We start from the raw sequence: 14,149 nt of genomic DNA, 5'->3' as shown, positions 1-14,149 counted from the left end.
AAGCTTAGAGCTGATGTTCAAACCTTCAGACAGAAAGAAGGTGAATCCCTCTATGAAGCTTGGGAAAGATACAAACAGTTGACCAAAAAGTGTCCTTCTGACATGCTTTCAGAATGGACCATCCTGGATATATTCTATGATGGTTTATCTGAGCTATCAAAGATGTCACTGGACACCTCTGCAGGTGGATCCATTCACCTAAAGAAAACGCCTGCAGAAGCTCAAGAACTCATTGACATGGTTGCTAATAACCAGTTCATGTACACTTCTGAAAGGAATCTTGTGAGCAATGGGACGCCTATGAAGAATGGAGTTCTTGAGGTTGATACTCTGAATGCCATATTGGCTCAGAACAAAATATTGACTCAGCAAGTCAATATGATTTCTCAGAGTCTGCATGGAATGCAAGCTGCATCCAACAGTACTCAAGAGGCATCTTCTGAAGAGGAAGCCTATGATCCTGAGAACCCTGCAATAGCAGAGGTAAATTATTTAGGTGAACCTTATGGAAACACCTATAACTAAACATGGAGAAATCATCCAAATTTCTCATGGAAGGATCAAAAGCCCCAACAAGGCTTTAATAATGGTGGAAGAAACAGGTTTAGCAATAGCAAGCCTTTTCCATCATCAACTCACCAACAGACAGAGAACTCTGAACAAAATGCCTCTAATTTAGCAAATCTAGTCTCTGATCTATCTAAGGCCACTGTAAGTTTCATGAATGAAACAAGGTCTTCCATTAGAAATCTGAAAGCACAAGTGGGCCAGCTGAGTAAAAGGATCACTGAAATCCCTCCTAGTACTCTCCCAAGCAATACAGAAGAGAACCCAAAAGGAGAGTGCAAGGCCATTGACATAAGCGCCATGGCCGAACCTGTGAGGAGAGGAGAGGACGTGAATCCCAAGGAGGAAGACCTCCTGGGACGTCCAGTGGTCAATAAGGAGCTTTCCTCTGAGGAACCTAAGGAATCTGAGACTCATCTAGAGACCATAGAGATTCCATTGAACCTCCTTATGCCCTTCATGAGCTCTGATGAATATTCCTCTTCTGAAGAGAATGAGGATGTTACAGAAGAGCAAACTGCCAAGTTTCTTGGTGCAATCATGAAGCTGAATGCCAAATTATTTGGCATTGATACTTGGGAAGTTGAACCTCCCTTGTTCATCAATGAACTAAGTGATCTGGATCAACTGACATTGTCTCAGAAGAGACAGGATCCTGGAAAGTTCATAATACCCTGTACCATAGACACCATGATCTTTAAAGCTCTGTGTGACCTTGGTTCAGGTATAAACCTCATGCCCCTCTCTGTAATAGAGAAACTGGAAATCTATGGGGTGCAAGCTGCTAAAATCTCACTAGAGATGGCAGACAGCTCAAGAAAGCAGGCTTATGGACAAGTAGAGGACGTGTTAGTAAAGGTTGAAGGCCTTTACATTCCTGCTGATTTCATAGTCCTGGATACTGGAAAGGAAGAGGATGAATCCATCATCCTAGGAAGACCTTTCCTGGCCACAGCAAGAGCTGTGATTGATGTTGACAGAGGTGAAATATTCCTTCAATGGAATAAGAACTCCCTTGTGTTTAAAACTCAAGGATCTCCCTCTGCAACCATGGAGAGGAAGCAGAAAAAGCTTCTCTCCAAGCAGAGTCAACCAGAGCCCCCACAGTCAAACTCTAAGTTTGGTGTTGGGAGGCCACAACCAAACTCTAAGTTTGGTGTTGAACTCCCATATCCAAACTCTAAGTTTGGTGTTGGAGAGTCTCAACAAAGCTCTGCACATCTGTGAGGCTCCATGAGAGCCCACTGTCAAGCTATTGACATTAAAGAAGCGCTTGTTGGGAGGCAACCCAATGTTTATCTAATTCTTATTTTTATTGTTTTTCATGTTTTCTTAGGTTCATGATCATGTGGAGTCACAAAATAAACAAAAAAATTGAAAACGGAATCAAAAAACAGCAGAAGAAAAATCACACCCTGGAGGAAGCATCTGCCTGGCGTTCAACGCCAGAACAGAGCATGGTTCTGGCGCTGAACGCCCAAATGGGCAGCATCCTGGCGCTGAACGCCCAGAACAAGCATGGTTCTGGCGTTCAACGCTAGAAATGGCAACAAATGGGCGTTGAACGCCCAAAATGGCCACCAACCTGGCGCTGAACGCCCAGAGTTGGATACAAAGGCATTTTTACATGCCTAAGGGGTGCAGGGATGTAAATCCTTGAAAACCTCAGGATCTGTGGACCCCACAGGATCCCCACCTACCTCCACTCACCTCTTCTCACCACTCTCTTTCACACAACCCCATAAACACTCTTCCCTAAAAGCCCTTCACCAATCACCTCAATCTCTCTTCCCCATTAAACCTTCACCACTCACATCCACCCACTCTTCCCCATAAACCTACCTCATAAAACTCCACCTACCTTCAAAAATTCAAAACCAATTTCCCACCCAAACCCACCCATATGGCCGAACCAATACCCCCCTCCCTTCCCTATATAAAGACCTCCATTCCTCATCAAATTCACACAACACACCCCTCTACACTCTCCTTGGCCGAAACCACATCTCCCTCTCCCTCTCCATATTTCTTCTTCTTCTTCTTCTATTCTTTTGTTTATTGCTCGAGGACGAGCAATATTCTAAGTTTGGTGTGGTAAAAGCATAGCTTTTTTGTTTTTCCATTACCATTGATGGCACCCAAGACCGGAGAATCCTCTAGAAGAGGGAAAGGGAAGACAAAAGCTTCCACATCCGAGTCATGGGAGATGGAAAGATTCATCTCCAAAGCCCATCAAGACCACTTCTATGATGTTGTGACCAAGAAGAAGGTGATCCCTGAGGTCCCTTTTAAACTCAAAAGAAATGAGTATCCGGAGATCCGACATGAAATTCAAAGAAGAGGTTGGGAAGTTCTAACAAATCCCATCCAACAAGTCGGCATCCTAATGGTTCAAGAATTCTATGCCAATGCATGGATCACCAAGAACCATGATCAAAGTAAGAACCCGGATCCAAAGAACTATGTTACAATGGTTCGGGGGAAATACTTGGATTTTAGTCCGGAAAATGTGAGGTTGGCGTTCAACTTGCCATACATGGAAGAGAACGCATGCCCCTACACAAGGAGAGTCAACTTTGATCAAAGGTTGGACCAAGTCCTTATGGACATATGTGTAGAAGGAGCTCAATGGAAGATTGACTCCAAAGGCAAGCCGGTTCAACTAAGAAGATTGGACCTCAAGCCTATAGCTAGAGGATGGTTGGAGTTTATTCAATGCTCAATCATTCCCACTAGCAACCGGTCTGAAGTTACTATAGACCGGGCCATCATGATACATAGCATCATGATTGGAGAAGAGGTGGAAATTCATGAGATTATACCTCAAGAACTCTACAAGGTGGCTGACAAGTCCTCTACTACGACAAGGTTAGCCTTCCCTCACCTCATTTGCCATCTATGTTACTCAGCTGGAGCTTTCATAGAAGGAGATATCCTCATTAAAGAGGATAAGCCCATCACTAAGAAAAAGATGGAGCAAGCAAGAGAGCCCAGTCATGGAGCTCAAGAGGCACAAGAAGCTCATCACCATGAGATTCCGGAAATGCCTCAAATGCACTTTCCTCCACAAAACTATTGGGAGCAAATCAACACCTCCCTAGAAGAATTGAGTTCCAATATGGGACAACTAAGGGTGGAACATCAAGAGCACTCCATCATGCTTCATGAAATAAGAGAAGATCAAAAAGCAATGAGGGAGGAGCAACAAAGACAAGGAAGAGACATAGAAGAGCTCAAGGACATCATTGGTTCCTCAAGAAGGAAACGCCACCATCACTAAGGTGGATTCATTCCTTGTTCTTATTTCTTCTATTTTTCGTTTTCTATGTGATGTGCTTATCTGTGTTTATGTCTTCATTACATGATCATTAGTAGTTAGTAACTTTGTCTTAAAGTTATGAATGTCCTATGAATCCATCGCCTCTCTTAAAAGAAAAATGTTTTAATTCAAAAGAACAAGAAGTACATGAGTTTCGAATTTATCCTTGAACTTAGCTCAATTATATTGATGTGGTGACAATGCTTCTTGTTTTCTGAATGAATGCTTGAACAGTGCATAAGTCTTTTGAAGTTGTTGTTTAAGAATGTTAAATATGTTGGCTCTTGAAAGAATGATGACTAGGAGACATGTTATTTGATAATCTGAAAAATCATAAAAATGATTCTTGAAGCAAGAAAAAGCAGCAAAGAACAAAGCTTGCAGAAAAAAAAAAATAGGCGAAAAAAAAATAGAAAGAAAAAGAAAAAGCAAGCAGAAAAAGCCAATAACCCTTAAAACCAAAAGGCAAGGGAAATAAAAAGGATCCCAAGGCTTTGAGCATCAGTGGATAGGAGGGCCTAAAGGAATAAAATCCTGGTCTAAGCGGCTAAACCAAGCTGTCCCTAACCATGTGCTTGTGGCTTGTAGGTGTCAAGTGAAAACTTGAGACTGAGCGGTTAAAGTCAAGGTCCAAAGCAAAAAAAGAGTGTGCTTAAGAACCCTGGACACCTCTAATTGGGGACTTTAGCAAAGCTGAGTCACAATCTGAAAATGTTCACCCAATTATGTGTCTGTGGCATTTATGTATCCGGTGGTAATACTGGAAAACAAAGTGTTTAGGGCCACGGCCAAGACTCATAAAGAAGCTGTGTTCAAGAATCATCATACTGAACTAGGAGAGTCAATAACACTATTCGAAATCTGAAGTTCCTATAGATGCCAATCATTCTGAACCTCAATGGATAAAGTGAGATGCCAAAACTATTCAAGAAGCAAAAAGCTATAAGTCCCGCTCATATGATTGAAGCTCTGTTTCATTGATAGTTTGGAATTTATAGTATATTCTCTTCTTTTTATCCTATTTTGATTTTCAGTTGCTTGGGGACAAGCAACAATTTAAGTTTGGTGTTGTGATGAGCGGATAATTTATACGCTTTTTGACATTGTTTTTAGTATGTTTTTAGTAGGATATAGTTACTTTTAGGGATGTTTTCATTAGTTTTTATGTTAAATTCACATTTCTGGACTTTACTATGAGTTTGTGTGTTTTTCTGTGATTTCAGGTATTTTCTGGCTGAAATTGAGGGACTTGAGCAGAAATCAGATTCAGAGGTTGAAAAAGGACTGCTGATGCTGTTGGATTCTGACCTCCCTGCACTCAAAGTGGATTTTCTGGAGCTACGGAACTCGAAATGGCGCGCTTCCAATTGCGTTGGAAAGTAGACATCCAGGGCTTTCCAGCAATATATAATAGTCCATACTTTGGCCAAGAATAGACGACGTAAACTGGCATTCAACGCCAGCCTTCTGCCCAAATCTGGCGTCCAGCGCCAGAAAAGGATCCAAAACCAGAGTTGAACGCCCAAACTGGCACAGAAACTGGCGTTCAACTCCACAAATGGCCTCTGCACGTGCAACACTCAGGCTCAGCTCAAACACACACCAAGTGGGCCCCGGAAGTGGATTTATGCATCAATTACTTACTCATGTAAACCCTAGTAGCTAGTTTATTATAAATAGGACATTTTACTATTGTATCAGGAATCTTTTGATCATCTTAGGATCTTAGGATCATCTTTGAACGCATTGTTCTTAGACCATGGGGGCTGGCCATCTCGGCCATGCCTGGACCTTCACTTATGTATTTTCATACGGTAGAGTTTCTACACTCCATAAATTAAGGTGTGGAGCTCTGCTGTTCCTCAAAGATTAATGCAAAGTACTATTGTTTTCTATTCAATTCTTCTTATTTCTCTTCTAAGATATCCATTCGCACCCAAGAACGTGATGAAGGTGATGATTATGTGTGACGCTCATCATCCTTCTCCCTTATGAACGCGTGTCTGACAAACACTTCCGTTCTACATGCAACAAGCTAGAATGAATATCTCTTAGATCTCCTAACCGGAATCTTCGTGGCGTAAGCTAGAATGATGGCGGCATTCAAGAGAATCCGGAAAGTCTAAACCTTGTCTGTGGTATTCCGAGTAGGATTCAATGATTGAATGACTGTGACGAGCTCCTAACTCGCGATTGCAGGGCGTTAGTGACAGACGCAAAAGGATAGTAAATCCTATTCCAGCATGATCAAGAACCGACAGATGAATAGCCGTGCCGTGACAGGGTGCGTGAGCATATTATTCACTGAGAGGATACGATGAAGCCATTGACAAGGGTGATGCCTCCAGACGATTAGCCGTGCCGTGACAGGGCATTGGATCATTTTCCCGAGAGATGACCGAAAGTAGCCATTGACAATGGTGATGTATCACATAAAGCCAGCCATGGAAAGGAGTAAGACTGATTGGATGAAGATAGCAGGAAAGCAGAGGTTTAGAGGAACGAAAAGCATCTCCATTCGCTTATCTGAAATTCCTACCAATGATTTACATAAGTACCTCTATCCCTGTTTTATTATATAATATTCGAAAACACCATTATCACTTTATATCCGCCTGACTGAGATTTGCAAGGTGACCATAGCTTGCTTCATACCAACAATCTCTGTGGGATTCGACCCTTACTCACGTAAGGTATTACTTGGATGACCCAGTGCACTTGCTGGTTAGTTGTATCGAAGTTGTGACAAATTATAAGTGTGTAATCACGATTACGCGCACCAAGTTGCTCACGTTGCCAGGGATTGTTCGAGCCTGGACATCACAATTTCGTGCACCATTTGCCTACCAGAATTGAATCCAAAAAAAGGAAGAAAAATCAGGAAGATTCCGATTCAGAAACTGAATCGAACGATGAGTAATGTTCTGAAATTATCATCGCTTTCTTTTCTGTTTATTCTCAAAATTTCTTGTATTAACAGTGCGTTTCTTATTAACTTTCAGAAGCGAAAAATCATCACCAATAGAAAAATAAAAAACATAGAAAAAGAGCAAGCTCATTGTTGAGGATTCATCTCCTGAACAAACTCATTCCTATCATGGGTGGGATATTTTGTAAACCTATACTACCATTTGTGTTCAAAATTATATTTATTAACATGTTGTTTTATGCATATGCTATCAGATCTGAAATTGGAACTGAAGAATTAGAAGAATTATTGAGGGAATCTAAAAAGAAGAAAAATAATGAAAAATCTGCTGCATAGGGGTTTGTAATTTTTGGGGTGTATATTAAACTTTTTTTTGGGTGTTTTCGTTGCTAATAGCTGTTTTTGGTTTCCCAGGGAGAAGGGAGCTGGCTTGCAATCGACAGAAGATCACTATGACTCATCTGAGATGTAAGAACCTTTATTTGATAAAATCTTGTTATTCTGATTTAACCATATGGTATTTTTACTGAATGATATCTATTCCATCTTTAGAATACTGGACATAAACTTAGGAAGTGATGATCCTTTGTCTCAAGGACACACAGATCAAAGCAGCATAAACAAACCAGCAGAGAGCATGTAATTTTTCTTTCTAATACCAGTTGCTTTTATCTTTTATTACCTTATGCTTCTAATTCTGTATATATTTTTTTTAGAAAAAAAAAGCCTTTTTATGTTTTATTCGAGAAAAAAAAGGCAGGAAAAAAAGCAAAATCTGCAGGTACGTAAGTTCTCAAAAAAACAAAGCTTGTGTTTCTTTTGATTACTTCGGGTGTATTTTTTACTTTCTTTGGGTGTATTTCAGGTTGAGTCTGGTTGAAGAGTCAGCCAGTGAGCCAACTGAAGAGAACATGATGGTTGTCCGGTTAGAGACACAATCACAAACGGAAGCGCTTTCAATATGAGTTTTTCAAGAAAATTTCAACCTTATAACCATTTTATTTTCGGTGGCGTTGTTAACCTTTTGTTTTTCTTCTTGTTTAGAGTTCCGATTCAAGTTTGTCTACCACTATCCCAAACAGCCCCTGTGCCAGAAATTGAACCAACCCCTGCAAAGTCTCCAAGTGAAAAAATTAATAAAGAAACTACAAAAAGGTAAGGAATAATCTTGGGGTGTATTTGTTAATTGTTTGGGTGTATATTGTCCTTGTTGGGGTGTATATCCTCACAATTGTTCTGTAACACTGCAGTACTCCAGAACCGCCGCCAAAAACTAAAGAAAGCACACCCACGCTTCCACCAGCTTCATCTAAAGTGTAAGTTCAGCAGAGTAAAATTTTGTTTTCAATATCATTCATCTATTCTTATTCTTATAGTATGTTATATCTCATCACGCAGTAATCCAGCCCCAGAAGATGTTGCTGCACTGATGATGATGGCACGGACAGCATCGTACATTCCTAAAGAAGGTTCGATGCCATCATTCAGCCTCGACTTGATTGGTTCAAGCCAAGAAGAAGCAGCAACGCAAGAGGGTGCAGCAACGCAAGAGGGGTAGAGGGCGAAAACTCCTGAAACGCCAAAACTAATAGAACAGTTAGGGGAGCTGGTGAAAAAAATTGTAGGCAGTGGGGTGAAAATAGAAGGTAAAACTCCAGCTATTCATAAGCAAAGTGGTGAACAAAGTTTTGAAAAGTTTGAAACTCCTGCGAGGACAAATGAAATGAGTGCTGAAATGAAAGAGAAATGCTACATCTGGGCCACACGTGTCAAAACATCCGCAGATGGACGTACTAATGAGTATGACGCCGTGTGCACACTCATTGCCCAAGATAAATACATTTTGTCAAAACTCCACTTCGCATCTCTCCAAGCTGATACACATATAGAAGCTGAGGTAATATTATAATAACATTAATGATTTTATCATGAAAAGTAACTGCAATATCAATTTATGTAAAATTGATTTGGGCTTTTATTTCTAGATTGTCTCTGCCATGTGCCTCATCCTTAACTAGCAAAAGATTAAAAGGTTTCAAGAAGAAATATACTGTCTCCCCCTGATATTTTGGTAAGTTGTACTGCAACAAATCTTGGGTGTATTTTCTGTATTCATTTAGTGTTTCACAATTTTTGCAGAACATGGCCATTGCAAATCATCCAGAAGGGGTATTCTTACAGCCTAAAACTAATAAGCCATTCAGGGTGGAAGACTACCCAATGTTTATATCCTTCTTGGACCTCAAAAAATTAGCATCGCATCGTTATGTAAGTTTTCATTTCTAAAACTTCTTATTACCATTCTTTACTTATGTGCCAAATAAATTAAAACACTGTTCAATCTGGACATACTTCAAATTTTTGCACCTATTTGCCAATCACAACATTGGTGGTTATGGGTGGCTGATACAAGAAAAAAAACTTTTGTACTCGACCCATATCACACGACTTGTCCAGCCGATGAAAGAAAGAACATAAATTTATTCGCTGTAAGTTGGTTTGTGTTCTGTATTTTAATATTTGGGTGTATTTCTGTTCAGTATAAGGTGTAGGTTTGTGCTCATTTGTTTATATTCCTTTATTAAATTTATTCATATATTACTGATTTGTTTTGTGTGTTAAGGGACATGTAATTTCAAGAATGAGAGTATATGCTGGGGCACCTCTAAAGAAAGACGATCACAAAATTCATACACCATACATTGACATCTCAGGCCAAAAGACAAGGTATAAATCTTTTAATCTGAAAGTTAAACTTTCCTAGATGTAATTTGCTAAGTTATTTCTTGTTTTTCAGCTATGACTGTGCTATTTATGTAATGAAGTGGTTTGAGATAATTCAGCCCAAACACGTTAAAAGGGAGAAGTATGAGTGGGACAACTGGACCAAGGTAATTGTGTTTAAAAACTATATAACTCTATATTACCTTACTAAATTCACATAGTTGATTAAAAAGAAAATTCTTTTAAACTTCAGGACGAGGTGGACCACTTTAGAGTAGAATATGCTTTCCGGATTCTATTCCATGAGATGAATCAAGACAAAGTTGAAGCCATTAGGGAAAGTAATGCAATAAGACTGTCCAAGCCATCCTCATTGTTATTGAGTTCATATTGTCAGATAGATTCTAATGATATTGACACTGATTAATGTAATTGTTATATAGTCTTGTAAGAAATTGAATAGATGCTGTAAAAATTTGCCAATTATGAGTAAAATTTTTTTCCATAATTAAATTCTCTCTGCTGTATTCAAAATGTCTGAATTACAGGTACTATAATATGAAGAAAAATATCAAACCAAATATACACCCATGCATAACCTGATATTTTACACCCAAAGAAAGTTGAATATACACCCAAACATTTATCCTCTGATGATTTATCCCTAAAACCCTAAACCATAAAACCCTAAAACCCTAAACCCTAAAACCCTAAAATCCTAAACCCTAAAGCTCTAAAACCCTAAACCCTAAAAATACTAAACCTTAAACCCTAAATGCTAAATCCTAAACCCTAAACCCTAAACCATAAACCCTAAACCCTAAAACTCTAAACCCTAAACCCTAAACCACCCAACCTACTATACACCCAAATCATTGATTCTTTACACCCATAAGATCTTATTTTAAACCCAAGGAAAGTTAAATATACACCAGACTTCTATCCACTAATGCTTTATCCCTAAACCCTAAAATCCTAAACCCCTAAACCCTAAACCCTAAAACCCTAAACCGTAGTAAAAAAAAAATAAACAATATTTTATAACATAAACAGCAGATTGTGAAATATATGTGTGTGTGTAAAATGTGAAACACAAGAAAATTCAGAAATACACCCAAAAAACAGTGCTTTACACCCATATTCTATAATTATATACCCAAAAAGTTATCCACTGCTACTGGTTCCCTGAACTGATAATTCATAACACATCCTTGATATTGGCTGGAATTTGGACACACCACAGATGCAACATCAACGAGGTTTAACTAGATATAATAAACTCACATATTAGCTAAACTATTAACGAGAAAATTAAACTCAATCACCACATATTTAAAGAATATCACTTTTACCTCGTTTAAAGCTTTCGTTTTCTTCTTCTTTGAGGCATTTGCAATCTGTTTGTCCAACTTTGAACCTAGCCTATTTTTTGGACGTCCTCTTGTTCGAATCCTTGGAGTGCTTTGAAGCTCGTTAACGGATTCCAAGTTGGCGTTTTCGTGAGATAAAGAAGATGTCCCCTCCTTTTGGCTTTCAATGATTCCATCTCAACCATGATGTTATCGTACGCACGGTGCAGAATTGCAGTCAGCTCCTCCGATTCTGATGCAAATTCGCAAATATTTTGCGAACGAAAAATCAATTCGTCAAACCTCTTACTTCTTGGCTCCAACAATGGCTCGTCGTGGCTGCTCTTGATGTGTGTGTCTCGCCTCTTTATCTTCTTGCTCCATCGTTCCAATATATATCTCGATGACACTTGGCTTACTCGTTCAAAGCTTAACACACTTAGTGCGTGACGACACAATATCCATCTTGACTCGAATAATAAGCATTGACATTTTACCTCGGCTGCTACTGAGTCGTAAGTAACCACAAATTTGTTGAATATTGAGCTGGAAACTTGTTCTCCAACTTCGTATACTGAATAGCCTAGAGCAGAATTCGTTAATCTAGTGATGCAATTCACCTTTCCTCTAAATTGTGTTTGGACTTCCCTAAACTTTTGATGAGTGTACACATCTTGAAACTGAGCTTCAATGGAGGATTTGGTTGCACATGGTATGACCGTATGAAAATCTGCAGCATCTGATTCTCTCTCTGCTTGCTCCCTGCTTCCGAGGCAATTATCATATTGTTTGACAAATTGAATAAGCGAGCTGTTTCGGGTAATAAACTTGTTAAAAAATGAATGCATGATCTCGCTCCTTTGTGTGCTTTTCATCCCTGCCCAGAAGTGGTGATCCAGATAGATTGAAACTCATATATGACAGTCTTCATAGAGATCTGCAGAATACACCCACAAAAAGACTATAAATACACCCGAAAAAACATGCAATTTACACCTCTGCTGCAGATTTTAAACAACATTACCTGAAAGCCACTTGTTGTCCACAAGACCAAAATTCAGCAGAAAATCATTCCAATTCCTATCAAATGAATCTTTACTATGAGAGTTCCAAACAACTTGGCTCAATTCTTGTTCAATTTCAGCATGTCCCTTGTACCCATTTAATTTGCTTGGGATCTTCTTCGTGATGTGCCAAATACACCAACGGTGAATTGTTGTTGGCATACAAGCCTCTATAGCCCTTTTCATTGATGCGCATTGATCGGTGAGAAACCCTTTTGGAGCATTTCCCCCATGCAATGAAGCCAACATTGAAATAACCATTTAAACGACTCAATTTCTTCGTTTTTCATCAAAGCGCATCCAAGAAGTATTGACTGACTGTGGTGATTCACCCCGACAAAAGAACGACAAACCAACTTATACCTGAAACAAATTACGACATTGCAGAATGAAAATCATTACGTACATCCATATAATGAATTTATACACCCAAGGAACATCCAATATACACCTCTGCAGCAGATTCATAGAACAAAATTAATTTAGCAACATAAACAAGAACATCATATTACCTGTTTGTATTGTAGGTGGTGTCAAATGAAATAATATCTCCGAAATACTCAAAGACAGCTCTGCTCCTTGCATCGGCCTAAAAAGCAAGCTTAATCGATTGATCGTCCTTGAGTTCAAGCTCGAAAAAGAAATTCTGATTCTTCTCTTTCATTCTCAATAAATATTTCCCGAATTTCTTTGCATCTTCTTGTTCCGAAACATTCCGCAATTCTCTCGTGATGTAATTCCTCGCGGTGACCCCCAGCTGCCGCAACGAATGATTGGAATGTTTTGCTTGGTCTGATACCGGCCTCCTCATTATTCTCTATTGTACAACGAACGGACATGCTTAGTTCCCTGTGCTGTTTGAGCATCTCTGCTTGCGTTGGACAGCAAGGGTGCGAATGATGCAGCACGACCTTTGAAATGATCCAAGCACCAACATCCTTCAATGTGTGTATATAAATTCTTGCAGGACAATTTAAACCAGCTGTGGGATTTGTCTTCTCGGTCGAAGATATTTTAGATTTCCATTTTCCCTCTCTGCTACATGTAATCAATTGATTCTTACTTTCGTTTCTCTTTTTATTTGTACTCTGAACTCTTGTAGAAAAACCTGCAGCCTTGGCATAGTCCTTGTAAAATTTGTCAGCATCTTCAAGGGTTTTAAAGGTCATTCCAACCTTGGGAACAAGCTGCTCATCAACAACAGAGAGGGGCTGCAAAAATACATGTTTAAAACAAGAAAATACTATAGAATTTCTGCACCTCATAAAAAAATAACAATCAAAGTAAAATACACCCAAGGACTCCTGATCTACACCCGTTACGACAACAAGTCAACTAAAATAACAAGAAAAACCATAAACTGTAAATACACCCAAACTTCCCCTAAAATACACCCAAACTTCCCTAAAAATACACCCAAAAAGTTCTGATCTACACCTGAGCGTCTGCTATAAATTGCAGATAATTAATCAAAACTAATACATTAGATTCAATCCACAGATTATGTTCACGCATTAATTTCACAGTCTATGTTCACGAATTATTCAGCTAGACAATCATAGACGAATAACTGCATCAAATTCAGATTAATCTTAATTAGCTGAATCTAAATCAAATCTCAGGAACTTTGTTCGATTCAAATTCAAAATCCACTTCGCCCTGATTGAGCTGACAATCTGAGGTTGAATCATCCATTATCTTCAAGGTTCGTTCAAAATTTGATTTCAGAAACCAGAAAATCGAAATAAAATGAAGCTAGAGTTACAGTAAGAGAAACTGAGGTGAATGACGAAGAACAAATCAGTAATAAACGCAGAAGAAAGAACGATCGAAAATACAAGCAAAGAACGCAAGAAGGAGAACGAAGAAACTTGGCAAGAGATTCGAAGAAGGTAACGAAATCTTTTGAAAATTGGAAATTATATTATTCACGCGTTAATTGATTTTGATTGATATAATATTCTGTTATATAGCGCGTGACTTGTACGTAACAATTGGAGCGCATTTAAGGTGTTAGTAAGCTTCAGGACTTGTAACACTTGTAAGTGTTAATCGCTTGTATGCTAAGATTAATCCTTAAATTAATTCATATATTTTATTATTATATTTATTGTTTATTAAATAATTTGATATTTACTTCAATCAAATCAAATAATTAATATAATTAACCAAATTAATTAATTGATATAATTAATTA

At 38.7% G+C, this 14,149-nt stretch overlaps 1 protein-coding gene and 1 non-coding gene across 2 annotated transcripts; one reads left to right on the top strand and one right to left on the bottom strand.

Moving 5' to 3' along the window:
- LOC112752555 (small nucleolar RNA R71) lies at window positions 1–108 on the bottom strand. The gene has a single exon (XR_003176986.1). It is a non-coding gene; the product is annotated as a small nucleolar RNA R71 (small nucleolar RNA).
- A 7,572-nt stretch (window positions 109–7,680) lies between these two features.
- LOC112750943 (uncharacterized) lies at window positions 7,681–10,044 on the top strand. Its single transcript, XM_072217001.1, has 8 exons — window positions 7,681–7,970; window positions 8,066–8,131; window positions 8,214–8,712; window positions 8,801–8,886; window positions 8,955–9,083; window positions 9,439–9,542; window positions 9,613–9,706; window positions 9,793–10,044. The coding sequence occupies exons 5-8, from the start codon at window positions 8,958–8,960 to the stop codon at window positions 9,964–9,966; spliced, it is 498 nt and encodes a 165-aa protein (XP_072073102.1). The 5' UTR covers window positions 7,681–7,970; window positions 8,066–8,131; window positions 8,214–8,712; window positions 8,801–8,886; window positions 8,955–8,957; the 3' UTR covers window positions 9,967–10,044.
- Window positions 10,045–14,149: the final 4,105 nt, after the last annotated feature.

The sequence above is a fragment of the Arachis hypogaea genome, chromosome 15 (assembly GCF_003086295.3).
Source record: "Arachis hypogaea cultivar Tifrunner chromosome 15, arahy.Tifrunner.gnm2.J5K5, whole genome shotgun sequence".
NCBI classification, from domain to species: Eukaryota; Viridiplantae; Streptophyta; class Magnoliopsida; order Fabales; family Fabaceae; genus Arachis; species Arachis hypogaea.
This window is presented reverse-complemented; position numbering and strand designations above follow the sequence as displayed.